Here is a 26,151-nt window from a genome sequence, read left to right as displayed (position 1 = left end):
TAGGCACTATTGGTGCGCTGGTCAGCTGTTTGTTCATCTCTGCACTCTCTCGCAATTGCTAATAACCCATCTGCATCCGCCTGACTATAGTTGATAAAGTGAAAACCTGTGGCCCGCACCCGACACTTACCTGCTAATATAGAAAATGTGCTGTAGGCTACAGTCAGAGACTTTATTTAAATAGGTTTCTAGGCTAGGGATCAGGGATCAAATGCATAACATTTTTATAAAAAACTGGATTTTCTGTTCAAAATCTCCAAATGACATGAGTTTGACTGGTTGTAAGGAAATTGAAAGCTATGAAATCAACCCAAACTGTTTCTGATAAGATTTCAGTTCGGCTTGGATGCACATTTTATGTGGTTGAAATACTATCAGCTTTCATGATGCTGATAAAGACAGCAACTCCACAGTCATTTTGCATTCTCTCTGAAACAAATAAATCCTATTTCTCCGCTCCCTAGTCAAAACGTGTCCTGTGTATAATTTCACTGCAAGAAATGCTTAATTCAGTAGGAGTTCATGTTAAGACTATCAAATCAAATTTTATTTGTCACATGCGCCGAATACAACAGGTAGACCTTACCGTGAAATGCTTACTTACAAGCCCTTAACCAACAATTCAGCTCAAGAAATGGAGTTAAGAAAATATTAATACTAAATTAACTAAAGTTTAAAAAAATAAAGTAACACAGTAAATTACGCAAATATACATATTTCACCACAACTGAATCAAAATAAATGAAAATACATGTAAATCTATCTTCTGCTAAATTAACGTTTCCCTGAAAAACAAAACCTTGAATTGAATCAGTACCTTTCTTATGAGATACTGGTTTGGCCTTTTGGTTGGGAGCCTCACGTTCTAAACAAAGACACAAATGTAAGTACTTTGATAATAGTTATAATGGAGGTTAGGGCAGACATAAAGTACAACTAACAATTTCTATTAAAAAAGTTTCCCAAATTCAGACATCTGGGAATTGGTAATCTAATGTACTGTATATACTGTAGGCATGAATTACATGCTACCGTTACATAATAAACAACAATGAAATACCAAGGATGATAGGATTGTTATCAAATAAACTTATTAAATAAGAAAAATGGGAGTAAGTTCTATTACCTTTCTTTGCAGGGGCTGGCATGGCCTTCTCTTTCAGAACAGGTCCTGAATCAAATGAAAAAACAATATTTTTACTGCATCCCATTAAGTTATATTATGTGTGAGGAACTGAATGGGAAAGATATTGCAATAAGAGCATCAATATTTTGCTATAGCTGCTACTTTGGCTTTCCCTTTATAAGCTTCAGACTCTAAATCAAACCAGAATTAAAAACAATGAGATGCCATGATAAGTGGAGCAGTACTCTACTAACAAACACAGCTAACAAACAAAAGATGACCATAAGTATCTAGGTATTCTACAAAAGCCCAAAACTTTTGTAGATATGGAACATCAATACCTTTCTGTATACGGACTGGTTTGATCTTGTCTTTGGAAGTATATGATTTAGCAGGAGAGGTCTGAATAATATCTGTTTGTGTAATTCAATTTCAACATTTTCATTATGCATTACATTTCTTAAGCTCCTCTATCTTCACAGTCTCCAAGTCCAGAACAGACTATCGGAGGCACACAGTGCTACATAGAGCCATGACTGCATGGAACTCTGTTCCACATCAAGTAACTGACTCAAGATGTACAATTAGATTTAAGAAACAGATGAAAAAAACACCTTATGGAACAGTGGGGACTGTGAAGCAACACAAGCATTGGCACACACACACACAAACACACACACGATAACATGCACACTATATACATACACATGGATTTAGTACTGGAGATATGTGGTATTGGTGGAGTAGGGGCCTGAGGGCACGTAGTGTGTGTATTGTAATCTTTATAAACTGCCTTAATTTTGCTGGACCCCAGGAAGAGTACCTGCTGCTTTGGGAGCAGCTAATGGGAATGCATAATAAATACAAATACAAACTATGAAACTCCTATAAAATCACCATTGGCCTCATGGTGAAATCCCTGAGCATTTTCCTTCCTCTCTGGCAACTGAGTTAGGAAAAATGCCTATATCGTTGTAGTGACCAGGTGTATTTATACACCATCCAAAGTGTAATTAATAACTTCACCTGCTCTAAGGGAGATTCAGCATCTGCTTTTTTTATTTTTACATATTTACCAATCGGCGTCCTTCTTTGCAAGGCATTGAAAAACCTTTTTGACTTTGTGCTTGAATCTGTGCTTGAAATTCACTACTTGATTGAGGAATGAGTCCATGCAAATTATGTGATTTGTTAAGCACATTTTTACTCCTGAACTTATTTAGGCGTACCATAAGAAATGGGTTAATTTTTGTTAATTTATTTAAAAAAAAAATATACAAACAAAATTCCACTTTGACATTATTGCTTTGGCAGCAGCTACTCTTCCTGGGGTCCAGCAAAATTAAAGCAGTTGTGTGCAAATCAGTGACACAAAATCTAAATGGAATACATTTAAAATTCAGGCTGTAACACAACATAATGTGGAAAACGAAAGGGGTGTGAATACTTTCTAAAGGCACTGTATTTCATTTTATATGAAGAGGCACTCATTCAGTGTTGGGAGCTACGTAACGTTTAAAATACATTCATTATTTGTGTGGACCCCAAGAAGAGTAGCTGCTGCTTTTGCAACAGCTAATGGGGATCCTAATAAAATACCAAAATACCAAGTTAGAGGAAGCAAGGAAGCAGACAATTTGGCCACGACTTACAATATGCAATGAATTGCCATTGTAAAACTTTCTCCCACATCGTTTTGCTAATTTTCAGATGCATCGAATTGTTCTAATTGGAAGCTAATAATTCACAAAATATATTTAGCATTAGTAAATCTTATGTACGTCCAAACACTACTGTACATGGATACCTTTTTTTACAGAGACTGGTTGGGCCATTCCTTTGGGATTATCTGCTTCAATAAGAGAGAGCACCATCTAACCAATCTCATTTGCTGACTAGTTTTAAACATTTCAACACTTCATGATGTAAGGAATTAATTTATAAACATATGAAACAAAACATACCGTCGCTATCTGATGAAAACCTTGTAACTCAATTTGAGCAAATCTTATTTTTTTGGCCATTTATTGAAAGCAGTAACTCCCCTCAATGTACTCTGAACATTTTATAACTCTAGGACCAAGAAAATGCATTCAAAAAAGCTTCTGAAGTTTCATAATTGTGTATTCGTTTCCATTTCCTGAAAAGTTTCTGTTTTGGAAATAAACTAAGAGATTTTCATCAGACGTCGAGGAAATCTTGATTGTGTGCAAGGTGATGCACATTTTGACAAATATTACATAGCTAAGGAGTTGTTGGTGCTGGTTCGGCCTACTCAGACTAGATTTGAGTATTTTCCAGTGAAACACAAATTGGATTGGTTTAATTTACAGACAGATCAGTTGAGAAATTATTTCTCAACCTTTCCTCAGAGCTGTTGGTTTGACATTGTCTTTTGTAGCTTCAGTCTCTGTGTTGTCCGTAAAACTACAAAACATTTAGAGCACAAAAATAAGAATTACACTGCAAGAATAAAATGCCAAAATCCCTTTGAGCATGTTTGAGATGCTCTGGATCGACGTGTACAACAGGGTGTTCTAGTTCCCGCCAATTTCGCACAGCCATTGAAGAGGAGTGGGACAACATTCCACAGGCTACAATCTGTTGATCAACTCTATTCAAAGGAGATGTGTCGCACTGCATGAGGCACACCAGACAATGACTGGTTTAATGATCCACAGCCCTACCTTTTTTTAAGGTATCTGTGACCAAGAGATGCATATCCCAGTCATGTGAACCCCATAGATTAGGGCCTAATGAATTTATTTCAATTGACTGATTTCCTTACATGAACTGTAACTCAGTAAAATCTTTTAAATTGTTGCATGTTGAGTTTATTTTTATTTAGTGTACGTTTCAATTATAATACTTGAATTCACTCATGAAATGGTGAATTTAAATTGTACTCAATTTGAAATGCAACAACCTTCAAGTTATGGGTTTGGAATTGTATTGATATTTGACTGTTTGAATAGGAATTCATTTGGGATTGTAAAATAATGGGATTCAATATTTGTGCATTTCCCAGTTTAATAGAAAAATAACATTTAGTATAAGAAAATGTACTACAGGATTTGTTTTAAATCATTTCAACTTGTTTCCCTATATGTCCAGTATAGCTGGACAACCTGAACAGTGACATGATCAGTCTGACAGCCTGAGGGAATTGAATTCCAAATTGGAATGTGTGGAATTGCTTGGGATAATATTGAATTTGGAATTACATTTTTGGAATGTACCTTACGTTGTAATGAAGAGGAATTGAATTCTTTCTTTAAGACTGACCTGGAATTTGAAATGAATTGATGGAATTTACAGGGAGATGGAATATAATTAGAATATGTGGAATTAAAACCAGCCCTAGCTACAGTGATTTTTGAAAGGGCGTAACAACTATATAACATTTGTCTTTCTTTTCAGGCACAGCTTTAGCCTCTTTCCATGCCACAGGCTCTACACTCCAAGAAAACAGTTGCTTATTTGGGCATCTGAAAGGGTAAAGGTCAAAAGAAATTTAAAACAAGAGGGCTGTTAGGATATGATAGTAAACCCCATAAAAACCAACGAGTCAATTGCAACCAACGGGCCGAATGTAGACCTATGCTACGCAATACAGCTGGATTTCTTAAAACACTACTAACAGGAGATTACATGCACCGGCCTGCTATGCTAAGCTTGATTGCAATAAAAAATCCACGAGGATAAACCAGCAGATCAGTTGTTACCGTGTTGCTGCTAAAGAAGCCTAGGAAGCACTGTTGAGCATTAGAAAATTCTAAAGCATTCTTAAGAGGCCAAACACTATCAGTACCTTTCTTAACAGCTACTGGTTTGTCCTTTTCTTTGGGAGTATCTGCTTTGACAGGAGATAATAACATCTGAACAATGTACCTAATAACTTTACATTCAAACAATGTGCTGTTCATCAACATACGTGGCAGAGCATGTATTACATTACTTGCTGTAAGCATGTACAGTATATTCGGAAAGTATTCAGACCCCTTGACTTTTTCCACATTTTGTTACCTTACAGTCTTGTTCTAAAATTAATTACATAGTTTTTCCCCCCTCATCAATATACACACAATATCCCATAATGACAAAGCAAAAAGCATAGAATTGTCTTGGGTATGACGCTACAAGCTTGGCAAACTGAAGTTGGGGAGTTTCTCCCATTCCTCACAAGCTCTATCAGGGTGGATGGGGAACGTTGCTGCACAGCAATTTTCAGGTCTCTCCAGAGATGTTAGATCGGGTTCAAGTCCAGCCTCTGGCTGGGCCTCTCATGCACATTCAGAAACTTGTCCTGAAGCCACTACTGCATTGTCATGGCTGTGTGCTTGGCTGCGTGCTTAGGGTCATTGTCCTGTTGGAAGGTGAACCTTCGCACCAGTCCTGAGCGCTCTGGAGCAGGTTTTCATCAAAGATCTCTCTGTACATTGCTCTGTTCATCTTTATCCTCGATCCTGACTAGTCTCCCAGTCCCTGCCACTGAAAAACATCCCAGCAGTGTAATGCTGCCACCACCATGCTTCACCGTAGAGATGGTGCCAGGTTTCCTTCAGACGTGACACTTGGCATTGAGACCAAAGAGTTCACTCTACCATACATGCCTGATTGGTTAGTGCTGCAGAGATGGTTGTCCTTCTGGAAGTTTATTCCATCTCCACATAGGAACACTAGAGCTCTGTCAGAGTGACCATCGGGTTCTTGGTCACCTCCATGACCAAGGCCCTTCTTCCCCGATTGCTCAATTTGGTTGGGCAGCCAACTCTAACGAGAGTCTTGGTAGTTCCAAACTTCTTCCATTTAAGAATGGTGGAGGCCACTGTTCTTGGGGACCTTCAATGCTGCAGAATTTTATTTGTATCCTTCCCCAGATCTGTGCCTCGATAGAATCCTGTCATGGAGCTCTACAGATCATTACTTCGACCTCATGGCTTGGTTTTTGCTCTGACATGCACTGTCAACTGTGGGACCTTATATAGACAGGTGTGTACCTTTCCAAATCATGACCAATCAATTTAATTTACCACAGGTGGACTCCAATCAAGGATGATCATGGGAAACAAGATGCACCTGAGCTCAATTTCAAGTCTCATAGCAAAGGTTCTAAATAAGGTATTTATTTTTTGCAAAAATGTCTAAAAACCTGTTTTCACTTTGTCACTATGGGGTTTTGTGAGTAGATTGCTGAGGAAATGTTTTTATTTAATCAATTTTAGAATAAGGCTGTAATGTAACAAAATGTGCAAAATGTAAAGGGGTCTGAATACTTTCCAAATGCACTGTATATATACACACACACACAAACAAACATGATAATCACATTTTTGACTGCACTGGGCCTTTTAGGAAATTATCAAATTTTGGCAGCCCCTCAGAAAAAATGCTTTGTTACATGAAAAAGCTTAAATGCATCTTAACGTCAGCAGTTGAACAATACGTAAATACCTGTCTTTACAGGGACATGTTTGGCTGTCTCTTTGGAAACCACTGGTAGTATAGGAAATAAATGTTAGCGTACATTTCAGTCAGTGGAGGCTGCTGAGGGGTGGACGGCTCATAATAATATCTGGAATAGAGTCAATGGAATGACATCAAACACTTCAAACACGTGGTTTCCATGTGGTTGATACCATTCCATTGATTCCCATTTCAGCCATTATTATGAGCTGTCCTCCGCTCAGCAGTATAGTTCTTTAAAGTTATCAAAAGGGGTGTGAATCTATTATGTATATTGTTTTTTTACGTTACAAAAAATGATTTCACAGTATTAAAAAACATACACAGAGAACATGCAGAGCCTTCAGAAAGAATTCACACCCCTTGACGTTTTCCACATTTTTGTTGTGTTACAACGTGAACTTAAAATGGATTAAATTTAGGTTTTTTGTCACTGGCCTACACACAATAACCCATAATGTCAAAGTGGAATTATGTTTTTTGGAATTGTTATTAATTAAAAATGATATCTGAAATGTCTTGAGTCAATAAGTATTCAACCTCTTTGTTATGGAAATCCTAATTAAGTTCAGGAGTGAACACTTGCTTAACAAGTCACATAAGTTGCATGGACTCTGTGCAATAATAGTGTCTAACATAATTTTTTATGACTACCTTATCTCTGGGCCCCACACATACAATTATCTGTAAGGTCCCTCAGTCGAACAGCTAATTTCAAACACCGCCCCACTAGATCCACAAACCATCGCACTGCACACTGCCCTATCCCATCTGGGCAAGAGGAATACCTATGTAAGAATGCTGTTCATTGACTATAGCTCAGCATTCAACACCATATTACCCTCCAAGCTCATCATTAAGCTCGAGGCCCTGGGTCTGAACCCCGCCCTGCGCAACTAGGTCCTGGACCTCCTGACGGGCCACCCACAGGTGGTGAAGGTAGGAAACAACACCTCCACTTTGCTGATTCTCAACACTGGGGCGTGCCTAGCCCCCTCCTGTACTCCCTGTACACCCATGACTGCATGGCCATGCACGCCTCCAACTCAATCATCAAGGTTGCAGACAACAACAGTGCTAGGCCTGATTACCAACAATAACAAGACAGCTTTCAAGGAGGAGGTGATGGCTCTGGGAGTGTGGTGCCAAGAAAATAACCTCTCACTCAACGTCAACAAAACAAAGGAGCTGATTGCGGACTTCAGGAAAGAGGCAGAGGGAGCACCCCCCTATCCACTTCAACGGGACCGCAGTGGAGACAGTGGAAAGCTTCAAGTTCCTGGGCGAACACATCACTGACAAACTGAAATGGTCCACCCACACAGACAGTGTGGTGAAGAAGGGGCAACAGCAATAGGTGCAACAGATGGCGCAACAAATTATGTATCAATACCCTCAATAACTACAAAGATACAGGTGTCTTTCCTAACTCAGTTGCCCGAGAGGAAGGAAACCGCTCAGAGATTTCACCATGAGGCCAATGGTGACTTTAAAACAGTTACAGAGTTTAATGGTTGTGATGGGAGAAAACAGGATGGATCAAATACATTGTAGTTACTGCACAATACTAACCTAATTGACAGAGTGAAAAGAAGGAAGCCTACACTGAATATAAATATTCCAAAGTATGCATCCTGTTTACAAAAAGGCACTAATGTAATACTGCAAAGAATGTGGCAAAGCAATTTTTACTTTTTGTTCTGAATACAAAGTGTTATGTTTGGGGCAAATACGACATATTACTGAGTACCACTCCCCATATTTTTAAACTTGGTAGTGGCTGTATCATGTTACGGGTATGCTTGTAATCGGACCATGGAGTTTTTCAGGATAAAAAATAAACAGAATGGAGCTAAGCACAGGCAAAATCGTAGAGGGAAACCTGGTTCAGTCTGCTTTCCACCAGACACTGGGGGATTAATTCACCTTTCATAGGACAATAACCTAAAATACAAGGCCAAATCTACACTGGAGTTGCTTTACAATAAGAGAGTGAATGTTCCTGAGTTTCTTAAATCTGATTGAAAATCTATGGCAAGACCTGGAAATGGTTGTCTAGCAATGATCAACAGAGCTTGAAGAATTTTGTAAAGAATAATGGGCAAATGTTGCACAATCCAGGTGTGGAAAGCATTTAGAGACTTACTGCCTGAGATACTTTCGCAAAGCAAATTCACGTCACGTTATCAGAGTGCGCAGCTGAACATTGTAAACTGGAAAACACTTGGTTTGTTAATTTTGATTGAAACAAAACCGATATTCAATAAATACAAATACAGAACTAAGTTTTGCGTGGATTCCACGACGTGGTTAGCTTTTAACAGCAAGGACCGCTATTTCTTGTCCTGGAATGCCCCTTAACAGACAGGTTAATTGATTGACGGACACGTTAAGCTGTTAGCCATCAAGCTAACAAAGTTGGTATCAGATGAGTTTTGTAATGGAGCCCTCTTTGTCTGGAGAAATAAATTAATGGTTCCAGCGCTGTAGGAGCTGTATCTATTAGGCACTGTTTCGGGATAAACCGGACAACTTGGAGTTCCAATGCGGCAATTGTTTACATGCAGAGGATTTTAGGCTTGGGGTGGCTTCATTGATCATGCAGGTCGCCAGCCTATGTAAGAAACTGGGGAAAACGTAGAGTGATAAATGTTAACATTTTCTACGTCAGCGGCTGGGCTGCGTTTGCGCTTGTTGGATGCATCTCTGCCTGTTCACTGGCCGGTGTTTCCCGGAGCTCTCCCATCTGATAGCGGAGTAGAAGGAGCTCAGCAAGAGGAGCAAGACAATCAACAATGGTTGCATGTCACGAGCCATGGAAGCCGAAGACGGCGACTTCCCACAAAGCAGTATACACTCCCAACGAGAGGCCCGGAGAGGATACAAACAGTGAATAGTTTTGCCGTCCTAGAGCCTGATCTTCCTGCACCTTCGTCGCTGGGGGTGCCTGTGTCGACAACCTTCTGTCCCTGGATGTGGCAGGCCTAAAAGTTATCCTGCATATCTCCCGTCCATAAGATGTTCTCCAAATCCTGAGAAGCGTGGGAGTCGGTGGATTTGCTCGTCCTTCTCGCAAGCCGTAATTCTGGGTTGCTCCATGGTAAGAAATGTGACTGTTCCTTGTGAAAAAACAATGTCTTATCCCGGAGCTCGAGCAAATTACATTACTAAGCTGCTCCCGAAAGTACTACGCCAGGACAAGGAAATCGATTCTATCGAAGTCCATGTGGGTTTTAATGACATTATGAAGGGCAGTTCTGAACAGTTGAAATTGGATTTTAAAGAGTTGATTGACTATCTGCTAAACACTAACAAAAGACCCATCATATCTGGCCCTCTGCCATCTCTGAATCGCGGCATTGAAGGCTTTAGCAGGATTCTTTCTCTTCACAATTGGTTACGTGATTATTGCAGCTCAATGGGTGTAGCTTTTGTTGACAACTTAAACACCTTTTGGAAACAAAACATGTTTTATAAGGAGGATGGAATCCACCCAAATCATTTGGGATCCTGGACCCTTTCACAGCACTATAAGGCTACGTTGAGACAATGACTTATCAATGACAAACAGCACAGGAATGAAATCATCATTAATTATTGATCACATCTTCACGAATGCTGCAGAAATTTTCTTGAAAGCAGTTTCAAGATCCATCGGATGTAGTGATCACAACATAGTAGCCATATCAAGGAAAACCAAAGTTCCAAAGTCTGGGCCTAATATAGTGTATAAGTGGTCATACAATACGTTTCGTAGTGATTCCTATGTTATTAATGTAAAGAATATCTGTTGGTCCGTGTGTAATGAGGAGCAAACAGACATTGCACTTGACACATTTATGAAATTGCTTATTCCAGTTGCTAGTAAGCATGCACCTATTAAGAAAATGACTGTAAAATGGTTAAATCCCTGTGGATTGATGAGGAATTGAAAAATTGTATGGTTGTGAGGGATGAGGCAAAAGGAATGACAAGTAAATCTGGCTGCACAACCGATTGGCAAACATTGCAGAAATCATTGAGAAATCATGTGACTTAACTGAATAAAAAGAAGAAGAAACTACACTATGAAACCAAGATAAATGAAATAAAGAATGATAGTAAAATGTTTTTGAGCGCCTTAAATGAAATTCTGGGGGAAAAGGCAAACTCAGCTCCATCATTCATTGAAACAGATGGCTTATTCATCACAACAACTGATATTGCCAATTACTTTAATGATTTTTTCATTGGCAAGATTAGCAAAATTAGATATAAACATGCCAGCAACAGATGCTGACAATACACATCCAAGTATATCTGATGAAATTATGAGAGACAAGCATTGAACTTATAAATTCCGTAAAGTTAGTGTGGAAGAGGTGAAAAAAATTATTGTTGTCTATTAACGATGACAAGCCACCGCGCGGTCTGACAACTTGGATGGAAGATAATAGCGGACGATATTGCCACTCCTATATGCCACATCTTCAATTGAAGAATACTAGAAAGTGTGTGCCCTCAGGCTTGGAGGGAAGCTAAATTAATTCCGCTACCTAAGAATAGTAAAGCTGGCTCAAATAGCCGACCAATCAACCTGTTATTAACCCTTAGTAAACTTTTGGAAAAAATTGTTTGACCAGATACAGTGCTATTTTACAGTAAACAAATTCACAACTCACTTTCAGCATGCTTATAGAGAAGGACGTTCAACAAGCACAGCACTTACACAAATTGGCTAAGTGAAATTTATGATAAAAAATGGTGGTTTCTGTTTTGTTAGATTTCAATGCAGCCTTTGACATTATCGATCATAGTCTGCTGCTGGCAAAACTTATGTGTTATGGCTTTACACACGCTGCTATATTGTGGATAAAGAGTTACCTGTCTAACAGAACACAGAGGGTGTTATTTAATGGAAGCCTCTCCAACATAATCCACGTAGAATCAGGAATTCTCCAAGATGGCTGCCTAGGCCCTTTGAGGAAAGCCAGAGTTTCTATGTATGCGGATGACTCAAGACTATACATCTACTACAGCAACTGAAATGACTGCAACACTCAATAAAGAGTTGCAGTTAGTTTCAGAGTGGATGGCAAGGAATAAGTTAAATAAATATTTCTAAAACTAAATGCATTGTATTTGGGACAAATCATTCACTAAACCCTAAACCTCAACTAAATCTTGTAATAAATAATGTGTAAATTGAGCAAGTTGCAGCTTGGAGATTCCCTGGATTGTAAACTGTCATGGTCAAACATATTGACACAACAGTAGCTAAGATGGGGAGAAGTATGTCTATGATAAGGCGCTGCTCTACCTTCTTGTCAGCACTTGTCAACAAGGCAGGTCCTACAGGCCCTAGTTTTGTCGCACCTAGACTACTGTTCAGTCGTGTGGTCAGGTGCCACAAAAAAGGACTTAGGAAAATTGCAATTGGTTCAGAACAGGGCAGCACGGCTGGCATTTGGATGTACACAGAGAGCAAATATTAATAATATGCATGTCAATCTCACCTAGCTCAAAGTGGAGGAGAGATTGACTTCTTCACTGCTTGTGTTTATGAGAGGTATTGACATGTTGAATGCACCGAGCTGTCTGTTTGAACTACTGGGGCACCCATGCATACCCCACAAGACATGCCACAAGAGGTCTCTTCACAGTCCCCAAGTCCAGAACAGACTATGGAAGGTGCACAGTACTAAATAGAGCCATGATTACATGGAACTCTACTCCACATCAAGTAACACATGCAAGCAGTAAAATTTGATTTAAAAAACAGATTAATAAAACACCTTATGGAACAGTGGGGACTGTGACGCAACACAAACACAGGCGCATACACACACACACACGATGGCATACGCACTATACATACTTGTACATATGGATTTTGTACTGTATATATGTGGTAGTGGTGGAGTAGAGGCCTGAGGGCACACAGTCTGAATGTATTGTAATGTTTTTAAAATTGTATAAACTGCCTGAATTTTGCTGAACCCCAGGAAGAGTAGCAGCTAATGGGGATCCATAATATATACGAATACAAAATACCACGAAAGACTCTCAGCTGTAATTGCTGCCAAAGGTGATTCTTCAAGATATGTTAGTGTGTTGTGTTTCATATTGTTTTCACAAATGTTAGAATTTTTCTTCCACTTTGATATTACAGCGTATTTTGTGTAGATCGTTGACAAAGAAATGACAATTAGATCTATTTTAATCTCACTTTGTAACACAACAAAATGTGGAAAAAGTTAAGGGGTGTGGATACTTTCTGAAGGCGCTGTACATATAGAAAACTAAGCTATATCCAGGTGTCATCAGATCCGGAGGACATGAAAACAGAGAACTAACAGAGTTCCAACAGTGATTAAAATGAACAAAAACGACACCTGTACCTTTCGTTACAGTTGCTGGGTTAGCCTTCTTTTTTGTAGCTTCATGTTCTAGGTCAAATACAGAACAGTTTTGAATGAGACCCTATCTAAATAAGTCGAAGGGTATTGAGTTGACAGAAGACATGAATGGGTGAACATGGAAACTAAATCCATATACTGTACCTTTCTTAAGAAGGTCTGGTTTGTCCATCTCTTTCACACCCTCAAGTTCTGAATCAAGTAGGAACAAGAAATGACATAGCATTATTACAGCACGGCTCTTAACTGAAGGTGTGATAAAAACATCAGCTTTAGGACAAGATGATTTTGCTTGTCCTAAAGCTGATTATTTCACAAATTTTTGTGAAATGAAAAAACATTACAAAGTCATGCAAACATTACATTTGAGTCGAATATTGTGTAGTGTTGATTGACAATGTAGGCTGTGAGGGGAGGATAGCGGTTGTATATTGAAGGGAAAATATATAATTTCTCAGTATATATAAACCATACGCAATCTACTGTACATTGTATGTAGATGTAAAAACAGACCGAACACTTTCACAAAAACGTTACTTTGTTAAAAAAAAAGATGAATCTGAAATAAATCACTACCCTTTGAAGGGGATTCCTGGTTCTGATTCTGGTTATTACAATTAACTAAAACAAATGGTGTTTATATTAAACTATATTGATTTAATGAAACATAAAACCAGCCCATTCTCTTATGTAATATGCCAGAAGGTGCCGATTCTGCAGGTTCCAGATTACATTTGGACCTGGCGAAATGTGGAAGCTATACAGTCCACTAAGGGCAATGTGAGCGCCTATTAGGGGCGGCAGGTAGCCTAGTGGTTAGAGCATTGGATTAGTAACCGAAAGGTTGCAAGATCGAATCCTTGAGCTGACAAGGTAAAAATCTGTTGCTCTTGCCCCTGAACAAGGCAGTTAACCCACTGTTCCTAGGCCTTCATTGAAAATAAGAATTTGTTCTTAACTGACTTGCCTACGTAAAATAAAAACATTAAAAAAATGACCGTCGAGTAGGATTGCGGCTTGCTAGGGGATGGTGGATGGGCCTTTAAACTGCAGACTCCCACTCTGAGTGTCACGTATTCAATCCCAGTGCTAGGCACTAGTGGTGCGCTGGTCAGCTGTTTGTTCATCTCTGCACTCTCCCGCAATTGCTAATAACCCATCTGCATCCGCCTGACTATAGTTGATAAAGTGAAAATCTGTGGCCCGCACCCGACATTAACCTGCTAATATAGAAAATGCGCTGTAGGCTACAGTCAGACTTTATTTAAATAGGTTTCTAAGCTACATGCTGCTTCTCTTCTGTCATTTGCCTATATGTTGCCCTAGAAGACTAAATAGAGCTCACCAGAATGTCATAAATCGTCAGAATGAATGATTCAATCTAGTTGACATTGGTAAAGTTTTCTCTTTCATCTCTGCTTCTTTCGAGAAGAAAAGCCGTTTGGGGACCAGGGATCAAATGCATAACATTTTCATTAAAAAAATGATTTTTTTGTGCAAAATGTCCAAATGAAATCAGTTTGACTGGTTGTAAGGAAATTGAAAGATGTGAAAACAACCCAAACTGTTTCTGATAAGATTTCAGTTCGGCTTGGATGCACATTTTATGTGGTTGAAATACTATCAGTTTTCATGATGCTGATGAAGACAGCACCTCCACAGACATTTTGCATTCTGTCTGAAATAAATAAATCTTATTTCTCCGCTCCCTAGTCAAAACGTGTCCTGTGTATAATTTCACTGCAAGAAATGCTTAATTCAGTAGGAGTTCATGTTAAGGCTATCAAATCAAATGTTATTTGTCACATGCGCCGAATACAACAGGTAGACCTTTCCGTGAAATGCTTACTTACAAGCCCTTAACCAACAATGCAGTTCAAGAAATAGAGTTAAGAAAATATTAATACTAATTAATTAATATTAATAAAAGTTAAAAAATAAATAAATAACACAATAAATTACACAAATATACATATTTCACCACAACTGAATCAAAATAAATGAAGAGACATGTAATTCTATCTTCTGCTAAATGAACGTTTCCCTGAAAAACAAAACCTTTAATTGAATCAGTACCTTTCTTATGAGATACTGGTTTGGCCTTCGGGTTGGGAGCCTCACGTTCTAAACAAAGACACAAATGTAAGTACAATGATAATAGTTATAATGGAGGTTAGGGCAGACATAAAGTACAACTAACAATTTCTATTAAAAAAGTTTCCCAAAGTCAGACATCCGGGAATTGGTAATCTAATGTACTGTATATACTGTAGACATGAATTACATGCTACCGTTACATAGTAAACAACAATGAAATACCAAGGATGCTTTGATTGTTATCAAATAAACATATTAAATAAGAAAAATGGGAGTAAGTTCTATTAGCCTTCTTTGCAGGGGCTGGCATGGCCTTCTCTTTCAGAGCAGGTTCTGAATCAAATGAAAAACCAACATATTTACTGCATCCCATTAAGTTATATTATGTGTGAGGAACTGAATGGGACAGATATTGCAATAAGAGCCATCCATATTTTGCTATAGCTGCTTTCTTTGGCTTTCCCTTTATAAGCTTCAGACTCTAAATCAAACAAGAATAAAAAACAATAAGCCATGATAAGTGGAGCAGTACTCTACTAACAAACACAGCTAACAAACGGACTGGTTTGATCTCGTCTTTGGAAGTATATGATTTAGCAGGAGAGGTCTGAATAATATCTGTTTGTGTAATTCAATTTTAACATTTTCATTATGCTTTACATTTCTTAAGCACCTCTCACCCTATAAATTATATTTACGATAATTATCTAAATTTGTGCATGCTTTAGCCAGATATACACTACCGGTCAAAAGTTTTAGAACACCAACTTATTCAAGGGTTTTTCTTTATTTTTACTATTTTATGCATTGTAGAAGACATTAAAAATGATGAAATAACACATATGGAATCATGAAGTAAGCAAAAAAGTGTTAAACAAATCACAATATATTTTATTGTTGAGATTCTTCAGATTGCCAACATTTGCCTTGATGACAGCCTTCTCCGAACAGTGCAAACTGGCTATAACCAAAATAGAAAGAGGAGTGGGAGGCCTCGGTGCACTTCTGAGCAAGAGGACAAGTACATTAGAGTGTCTGGTTTGAGAAACAGACACCTCACATGTCCTCAACTGGCAGCTTCATTAAATAGTACCCACAAAACACTCGTCTCAACGTCAGCAGTGAAGAGGCGACTCCGGGATGCTGGCCTTCTAGGCAGAGTTCCTCTGTCCAGTGGCTGTGTTCTTTTGCCTATCTTAATCTTTTATTTTTATTGACTAGTCTGAGATATGTCTTTTTCTTTGCAACTCTACCTAGAAGGCCAGCATCCCGTAGTCGCCTCTTCACTGTTGATGTTGAGACCGGTGTTTTGCGGGTACTATTTAATGAAGCTGCCAGTTGAGGACTTGTGAGGCGTCTGTTTCAAACAGTCTTGATCGGTGCTTAGTTACTTGTCTTGGCCAGACGATGTACATCCGTCACTGTTATCTTTGGCAGCTCTTGCAAGCACCTTGTTTAAAACAGTGTCATGGTTGGTAAGGGAGGGGGGTGTTGGCTAATTGCTAGCCACCTTACTAGTTAGTGTGTTAATAGCTAGCTAGCTAAGAGACAAAAAAAGACACAGAACACATTCATCGAATTACAAAAATCACTAACAGAACGGATAAACACAATTTTCAACAAGAATGATAAAATAATGCGATAGAAATATGATTATATTAATTTACTGAGGTAATGATAAAATGAGCGACTTCGAGGCTAGTATGGCTACAATCATGCTGACAGGACGCGATCCGGACAGGAAGCTATGTATCGGGTTTGGCATGCTTACTGGCATGCTTACTGCTTACTGGCATTCTTATTGGCATGCTTACTGCAGGAATGTCAACCAGAACTGTTGCCAGATAATTTAATGTTAATTTCTCTACCATGAGCTGCCTCCAACGTCATTTTTGAGAATTTGGCAGGACATCCAACCCATCTCACAACCGCTGACCACGTGTAACCCTGCCACCCCAGGACCTCCACATCCGGCTTCACCTGCGGGATCGTCTGAGGGGAGGGGATGGGGGGGTTCTGAGGAATATGTCTGTCTGCAATGAAACCATTTTGTGGGAAAACTAATTCTGATTGGCTGGGCCTGGCTGCCAAGTGGGTGGGCCTATGCCCTCCAAGGCCCACCCATGTCTGCACCCTTGCCCAGTTATGTGAAATCCATAGATTAGTCCCCAATTTATTGATTTGCTTTTAACTCAGTAAAATCTTTGAAATTGTTGCATTTATATTTATATTTTTGTTTAGTATATTTGCCATATATTTTCAACTGTGCTGTTGTACTTCACAAAAGTTCTGAACCTATATACAGTACCACCCAAAAGTTTGGACGCACCTACTCATTCAAGGGTTTTTCTTTATTTTTACTATTTTCTACATTGTAGAATAATAGAGAAGACATCAAAACTATGAAATAACACACATGGAATCATGTAGTAACCAACAAAGTGTTAAACAAATCTAAATATATTTTAGATTTGAGATTCTTCAAAGTAGCCACCCTTTGCGTTGATGACAGATTTGCACACTCTTGGCATTCTCTCAACCAGCTTCATGAGGTAGTCACCTGGAAAGCATTTTCAATTAACAGGTGTGACTTGTTAAAAGTTCATTTGTGGAATGTCTTTCCTTCTTAATGCGTTTGAGCCAAGCCAATCAGTTGTGTTGTGACAAGGTAGGGGTGATATACAGAAGATAGCCCTATTTGGTAAAAGACCAAGTTCATATTATGGCAAGAACAGCTCAAACAAGTAAAGAGAAATGACAGTCCATCATTTCTTTAAGACATGAAGGTCAGTCAATTAGGAAAATGTCAAGAACTTTTAAAGTTTCTTCAAGTGCTGTCACAAAAATCATCAATCGTTATGATGAGAACCGTGGAAGGAAAGGAATACCCAGAGTTACCTCTGCTGCAGATGATAAGTTCTTTAGAATTACCAGCCTCAGAAATTGCAGCCAAATAAATGCTACACAGAGCTCAAGTAACAGACACATCTCAACATCAACTGTCCAGAGGAGACTGCGTGAACCAGGCCTTCATAGTGAAATTGCTGCAAAGAAACCACTACTAAAGGACAACAATAATAAGAAGAGACTTGCTTGGACCAAGACACGAGCAATGGACATTAGACCGGTGAAAATCTGTCCTTTGGTCTGATGAGTCCAAATTTGCGATTTTTTTGTTCCAACCGGTGTGTCTTTGTGAGACGCAGAGTAGGTGAATGGATGATCTCCGCATCTGTAGTTCCTACTGTGAAGCGTGGAGGAGGAAGTGTGATTGTGTGGGGGTGCTTTGCTGGTGACACTGTCTGTGATTTATTTAGAATTCAAGGCACACTTAACCAGCATGGCTAACACAGCATTCTGCAGCAATATGCCATCCCATCTGGTTTGCGTATAGTGGGACTATCATTTGTTTTTCAATAGAACAATGAACCAACACACCTCCAGGCTATGTAAGGGCTATTTGACCAAGAGGGAGAGTGATGGAGTGCGGCATCAGATGACCTGGCCTCTACAATCACCTGACCTCAACCCAATTGAGATGGTTTGGGAAGAGTTGGACCCCAGAGTGAATAATTGTTTCCTCATTAATCTACACACAATACCCCATAATTACAAAGTGAAAACAGGTTTCCAGATTTTTTTTCAAATGTATTAAAAATAAAAAACAGATACCTTATTTATATAAGTATTCAGAATCTTTGCTATGGGACTTGAAATTGAGCTCAGGTGCGTCCTGTTTCCATTGATCCTCCTTGAGATGTTTCTACAACTTGATTGGAACCCCCCTGTGGTAAATTCACTTGATTGGAGATGATTTTGAAAGGCACACACCTGTCTACATAGGGTCTCAAAGTTGATAGTGCATGTCAGAGTAAGAACCAAGCCATCGGAGGTCGAAGGAATTGTCCGTTGAGCTCCAAGAAAGGATTGTGCCGAGGCAGAGATCTGGGGAAGGGTACGAAAAAAATGTCAGCACTTTTGAAGGTCCCCAAGAACACAGTGGCCTCCATCATTCTTAAATGGAAGAAGTTTGTAACCACCAAGTGTCTTCCTTGTGCTGGCCGCCCTGCCAAACTGAGCAATCGAGGGAGAAGGGCCGTGGTCTGGGAGGTGACCTAGAACCCGATGGTCACTCTGACAGAGCTCCTGAGTTCCTCTGTGGAGATGGGAGAACCTTCCAGAAGGACAACCATCTCTGCAGCACTCCACCAATCAGGCCTTTATGGTAGAGTGGTCAGACAGAGGCCACTCCTCATTAAAAGGCACATGACAGCCCACTTGGAGTTTGCCAAAAGGCACCTAAAGGACTCTGACCATGAGAAACAAGATTCTCTGGTCTGATGAAACCAAGATTGAACTCTTTGGTCTGAATGCAAAGAGTCACGTCAGGAGGAAAGCAGGTACCACTCATCATCTGGTCAATACCATCCCCACAGTGAAGAATGGTGGTGGCAGCATCATCCTGTGGGGATGTTGTTCGGCGGCAGGGACTGGGAGACTAGTCAGGATCAAGGGAAAAATGAACGGAGCAAAGTACAGAGAGATCCTTGATAAAAACCTGCTCCAGAGCATTCAGGACCTCAGACTGGGGAGAATGTTCACCTTCCAACAGGACAACAACACTAAGCACACAGCCAAGACAAGGCAGGAGTGGCTTCGGGACAAGTCTCTGAATGTCCTTGAGTGGCCCAGCCAGAGCCAGACCCAATCGAACATCTCTGGAGAGACCTGAAAATAGCTGTGCAGCGACGCTCCCCATTCAACCCGACAGAGCTTGAGAGGATCTGCAGAGATGAATGGAGTTTCTGTGTAGATTGCTGAGGGGGGAAAACTATTTTAGAATAAGGCTGCAATATAACAAAATGTGGAAAAAGTGAAAGGGTCTGAATACTTTCAGAATACACTGTATAGACAATACCAAATCAAATGATCTAATGATTTTGTCTCTTTGTAGAATCTCTTGTGTCCCCCATACAGAAAGCATTCTAGTGGTAGCAAAACATTTTGTATAATCATTTAAATTGGAAAACTCAGAGTTTTGAATCCGCCGTTGTTTTGTGTATTAGTTCATAAACCATGTGCTATTTTTATTTATTTATTTCACCTTTATTTAACCAGGTAGGCAAGTTGAGAACAAGTTCTCATTTACAATTGCGACCTGGCCAAGATAAAGCAAAGTAGTTCGACAACATACAACAACACAGAGTTACACATGAAGTAAAACAACATACAATCAATGATGCAGTAGAAAAAAATAAGACTATATACAATGTGAGCAAATGATGTGAGATAAGGGAGGTAAAGGCAAAAAAATGCCATGGTGGCAAAGTAAATAAAGTATAGCAAGAAAAACACTGGAATGGTAGATTTGTAGTTTGAAGAAAGTTCAAAGTTAAAATATAAATAATATGGTGCAAAATAAATAAAATAAATAAATACAGTAGGGGAAGAGGTAGTAGTTTGGGCTAAATTATAGATGGGCTATGTACAGGTGCAGTGATCTGTGAGCTGCTCTGACAGCTGGTGCTTAAAGCTAGTGAGGGAGATAAGTGTTTCCAGTTTCAGAGATTTTTGTAGTTCGTTCCAGTCATTGGCAGCAGAGAACTGGAAGGAGAGACGACCAAAGGAGGAGTTGGCTTTAGGGGTGACCAGAGAGATATACCTGCTGGAGCGCGTGCTACAGGTGGGTGCTGCTATGGTGACCAGTGAGCGGAGATAAGGGGGGACTTTACCTAGCAGGGTCTTGTAGATGACCTGGAGCCAATGTGTTTGGCGACGATTATGAAGCGAAGGCCAGCCAACGAGAGCGTACAGGTCGCAGTGGTGGGTAGTATATGGGGCTTTGGTGACAAAACGGATGGCACTGTGATAGACTGCATCCAGCTTGTTGAGTAGGGTATTGGAGGCTATTTTGTAAATGACATTGCCGAAGTCGAGGATTGGTAGGATGGTCAGTTATAAGAGGGAATGTTTGGCAGCATGAGTGAAGGATGCTTTGTTGCGAAATAGGAAGCCAATTCTAGATTTCACTTTGGATTGGAGATGATTGATGTGAGTCTGGAAGGAGAGTTTACAGTCTAACCAGACACCTAGGTATTTGTAGTTGTCCACAAATTCTAAGTTTGAACCGTCCAGAGAAGTTATGCTGGACGGGCGGGCAAGGTGCAGGCAGCGATCGGTTGAAGAGCATGCATTTAGTTTTACTTGTGTTTAGGAGCAGTTGGAGACCACGGAAGGAGAGTTGAATGGCATTGAAGCTCGTCTGGAGGGTTGTTAACACAGTGTCCAAAGAAGGGCCAGAAGTATACAGAATGGTGTCGTCTGCGTAGAGGTGGATCAGAGATTCACCAGCAGCAAGAGCGACATCATTTATGTATGCAGAGAAAAGAGTTGGCCCAAGAATTGAACCCTGTGGTACCCCCATAGAGACTGCCAGAGGTCCAGACAGTAGGCCCTCCGATTTGACACACTGAACTCTGTCAGAGAAGTAGTTGGTGAACCAGGCGACGCAATCGTTTGAGAAACCAAGGCTACTGAGTCTGCCGATGAGGATGTGGTGATTAACAGAGTCAAAAGCTTTGGCCAGGTCAATGAATACGGCAGCACAGTATTGTTTCTTATCGATGGCGGTTACGATGTCGTTTAGGACCTTGAGCGTGGCTGAGGTGCACCCATGACCAGCTCTGAAACCAGATTGCATAGCGGAGAGGGTGCGGTGGGATTCGAAATAGTCGGTAATCTGTTTGTTGACTTGGCTTTCGAAGACCTTAGAAAGGCAGGGTAGGATGGATATAGGTCGGTAGCAATTTGGGTCAAGAGTGTCACCTCCTTTGAAGAGGGGGATGACAGCAGCTGCTTTCCAATCTATGGGAATCTCAGACAACACGAAAGAGAGGTTGAACAGGCTAGTAATAGGGGTTGCAATAATTTCGGCAGATAATTTTAGAAAGAAAGGGTCCAGATTGTCAAGCCCAGCTGATTTGTAGGGGTCCAGATTTTGCAGCTCTTTCAGAACATCAGCTGAATGGATTTGGGAGAAGGAGAAATGGGGGAGGCTTGGGCGAGTAGCTGTGGGGGGTGCAGTGCTGTTGAATGCAGTAGGGGTAGTTAGGTGGAAAGCATGGCCAGCCGTAGAAAAATGCTTATTGAAATTCTCAATTATAGTGGGCTTATCGGTGGTGACAGAGTTTCCTATCCTCAGTGCAGTGGGCAGTTGGGAGGAGGTGTTCTTATTCTCCATGGACTTTACAATGTCCCAGAACTTTTTAGAGTTGGAGTTGCACGAAGCAAATTTCTGTTTGAAAAATCTAGCCTTGGCGTTTCTAACTGCCTGTGTGTATTGGTTTCTAACTTCCCTAAAAAGTTGCATATCGCGGGGGCAGTTCGATGTTAATGCAGAACGCCATAGGATATTTTTGTGTTGGTTAAGGGCAGTCAGGTCTGGGGAGAACCAAGGGCTATATCTGTTCCTGGTTCTAAATTTCTTGAAAGGGGCATGCTTATTTAAGATGGAGAGGAAGGCATTTTAAAAAAATAACCAGGCATCCTCTACTGACGGGATGAGGTCAATATCCTTCCAGGATACCAGGGCCAGGTCGATTAGAAAGGCTTGCTCGTTGAAATGTTTCAGGGAGCGTTTGACAGTGATGAGTGGAGGTCGTTTGACCGCTGACCCATTACGGGTGCAGGCAATGAGGCAGTGATCGCTGAGATCTTGGTTGAAAACAGCAGAGGTGTATTTAGAGGGCACGTTGGTTAGGATGATATCTATGAGGGTGCCAGTGTTTGCGGCTTTGGGGTTGTACCTGGTGGGTTCATTAATAATTTGTGTGAGATTGCGGGCATCAAGCTTGGATTGTAGAATGGCTGGGGTGTTAAGCATGTCCCAGTTTAGGTCACCTAGTAGCACGAGCTCTGAAGATAGATGGGGGGCAATCAGTTCACATATGGTGTCCAGAGCACAGCTAGGGGCCGAGGGGGGTCTATAGCAGGCGGCAACGGTGAGAGACTTGTTTTTGGAGAGGTGGATTTTTAAAAGTAGAAGTTCAAATTGTTTGGGTACAGACCTGGATAGCAGGACAGAACTCTGCAGGCTATCTCTGCAGTAGATTGCAACACCGCCCCCTTTGGTCGTTCTATCTTGTCTGAAAACGTTGTAGTTAGGGATGAAGATTTCACAGTTTTTGGTGGACTTCCTAAGCCAAGATTCAGACACAGCTAGGACATCCGGGTTGGCAGAGTGTGCTAAAGCAGTGAATAAAACAAACTTAGGGAGGAGGCTTCTAATGTTAACATGCATGAAACCAAGGTTATTACGGTTACAGAAGTCATCAAAAGAGAGCGCCTGGGGAGTAGGAGTGGAGCCAGGCACTGCAGGGCCTGGATTCACCTCTACATCCCCAGAGGAGCAGAGAAGAATAAGTATGAGGGTACGGCTAAAAGCTATAAGAATTGGTCGTCTGTGACGTCCAGAATAGAGAGAAAAAGGAGCAGGTTTCTGGGGGCGATAAAATAGCTTCAAGGTATAATGTACAGACAAAGGTATGGTGGGATGTGAGTACAGAGGAGGTAAACCTAGGCATTTAGTGATTATGAGAGAGATATTGTCTCTAGAAACATCATTGAAACCAGAAGATATAGCCTTCCCTGTAGCTCAGTTGGTAGAGCATGGTGTTTGCAACACCAGGGTTGTGGGTTCGATTCCCCCGGGGGGCCAGCACAGAAAAATAAATAAATAAATAATGTATGAAATGTATGCATTCACTACTGTAAGTCGCTCTGGATAAGAGCGTCTGCTAAATGACGTAAATGTAAATGTAAGATGTCATAGCGTGGGTGGAGGAACTGAGAGGTTGGATAAGGTATAATGAGCAGGGCTAGAGGCTCTACAGTGAAATAAGCCAATAAACACTAACCAGAACAGCAATGGACAATGCATATTGACATTAAGGAGAGGCATGCTTAGCCGAGTGATCAAAGGGTCCAGTGAGATTCAGACAGCTAGCCGGGCCATAGGTAGCAAGCTGGTGGAAGATGGGAGGGAGGTCTGTTTTTAGCCACCTTGTGCGTTTCCGTCTGTGGGTTAGTGGGGTTCCGTGTGGAAGGGGGGACCTGTCCAAGTTGGCAAAATAGTTAGTTATAGTGGCCCAAGAAAAGTGTCCGATAGACCTATTCAGATCGCAGCCGAAAAGACAGCTAACGATTAGCCGGCCGCAGATGGGCGATCAGGTTACGTCGCGACGGAGGGGCCAGTTGGATAACTCCCTCGGGCAGATAACGTCGGTGGTCCAGTCGTGAAGACCCGATGGGGCTCCGCGTCGGCAGTAAAACGGGTCAGGATAGGTGAGTTGTAGCCCAGGAGACACTTCAGCTGGCTAGCTCAGGAATAGCCCAGAATAGCCTATTGAATCGGTATATCGAAAATCTCTTCCCAACTATTTTGGAATCTGTATGGCAAAGCTGTCCATTTTTTGGTCCTTAAATGTCGTCTTGGTAAGCAACTCCAGTGTATATTTGTCCTTGTGTTTTAGGTTATTGTCCCGCTGAAAGGTGAATTTGTCTCCCAGTGTCTGTTGGAAAGCAGACAGAACCAGGTTTTCCTCTACGATTTTGCCAGTGGTTAGCTCTATTCCGTTTCTTTTTATCCTAAAAAAAAATCCCTAGTCTTGGCCAATGACAAACATACCCATAACATGATGCAGCCACCACCATGCATGAACATATGAAGAGTGGTACTCAGTGATGTGTTGTGTTGGATTTGCCACGAACGTAACACTTTAAATTCAGGACATAAAGTTAATTTCTTTGCCACATTTTTTGCAGTTTTACTTTAGTGCCTTCAATGTTGTTGATTCTTTCTCAGATTCCTCCTATCACAGCCAGTTACAGATATTAATCTCTGTAACGTTTGAAAATAACCATTGGCCTCATGGTGAAATCCCTGAGTGGTTTCCTTCCTCTCCGGCTACTGAGTTAGGAAGGACGCCTATATATTTGTAGTTACTGGCTGTATTGACACAACATCCAAAGTGTGATTAATAAATTCACCATGCTCAAACGGATATTCAATGTCTGCTTTTTATTTTATTTTTACCCATCTACCAATAGGTGCCCTTCTTTGTGAGGCATTGGCAAACATCCCTAGTCTTTGTGGTTGAATCTGTGATTGAAATTCATTGCTCGACTGAGGGACTTTACAGATAATTATATGTGTGGGGTACAGAGATGAGGTAGTCATTTAAGAATCATGTTAAACACGTATTGCACACAGTGATTCCATTCAACTTATTATTTGACTTGTTAAGCCCATTTATACTCCTGAACTTATTTTGGCTTGCCGTAACAAAGTGGTTTAATACTTACTGACTCAAGACATTTCAGCTTTTCATTTTTAATTAATTTGTAAAAATGTCTAAAAATCTAATTCCACTTTGACATTATGGGGTATTGTTTCTAGGCCAGTGACACAAAATCTCAATTTAACCCATTTTTTTTATTCAGTGTAACACAACAAAATGTGTAAGAAGTCAAGAGGTGTGAATACTTTATGAAGACACTGTAGGTACCGTGTAAATATGTATAGGTATTAGGGACACTTGCTGGAAAGTGGGATCGTAATATCTACTTACTAATGTAAGAATTTTATATGGTTAGTAAAGAATTTTGGATATGAAAATTGTAAGAATCTCTCTGGCTCTGATTTTTAAAAAGAAAATCAGATAATCAAATAATCTTCATATTCGGTGTATAAATATTGTTGGTTTTGCCTTATCATTGTGCATTACAAGGTCTAAACAAAACAGAAACATTAAAAATATATGTTTTAGGTCTTTTCAGTCAGAAGGACAAACGTTTAAATAATGAATACAGTGGGCATAAACATGGATACTATGTTTAAGTGATGCCACTTACCATTCTTCACAAGTACAACTTTAACTCTCTCCTTTGTAAGAGAAGCATTTATGTGACTGTGATTTCTGCGACTGACTTCAGGTTCTGTCAAAAAAAGACCATTACAATCCACATAAGAATCTTTCAAGTCTTAGGATGCAAATCAAGGTAGTG

The 26,151-nt window shown here is 40.3% G+C and overlaps 1 protein-coding gene across 4 annotated transcripts in view; it reads right to left on the bottom strand.

The window, feature by feature from the left end:
- Positions 1 to 26,151, bottom strand: part of si:ch211-266g18.10 (axoneme-associated protein mst101(2)) — a 176,266-nt gene that overhangs the window by 29,915 nt on the left and 120,200 nt on the right. For all 4 annotated transcript variants that reach the window (XM_029766872.1, XM_029766873.1, XM_029766874.1 and 1 more), the window contains 8 exons: positions 25,999 to 26,082; positions 15,067 to 15,114; positions 13,135 to 13,182; positions 12,973 to 13,020; positions 6,581 to 6,622; positions 4,938 to 4,982; positions 1,127 to 1,171; positions 818 to 865 (listed from right to left, as the gene is read on the bottom strand). In XM_029766872.1, coding sequence (XP_029622732.1) covers positions 818 to 865; positions 1,127 to 1,171; positions 4,938 to 4,982; positions 6,581 to 6,622; positions 12,973 to 13,020; positions 13,135 to 13,182; positions 15,067 to 15,114; positions 25,999 to 26,082 — 408 coding nt within the window. The remainder of the gene's footprint in view (positions 1 to 817; positions 866 to 1,126; positions 1,172 to 4,937; positions 4,983 to 6,580; positions 6,623 to 12,972; positions 13,021 to 13,134; positions 13,183 to 15,066; positions 15,115 to 25,998; positions 26,083 to 26,151) is intronic.

Source organism: Salmo trutta, chromosome 12 (genome assembly GCF_901001165.1).
Source record: "Salmo trutta chromosome 12, fSalTru1.1, whole genome shotgun sequence".
NCBI classification, from domain to species: Eukaryota; Metazoa; Chordata; class Actinopteri; order Salmoniformes; family Salmonidae; genus Salmo; species Salmo trutta.
The sequence above is the reverse complement of the archived record's forward strand: the minus strand, read 5'-3'. Positions and strand labels throughout refer to the sequence as shown.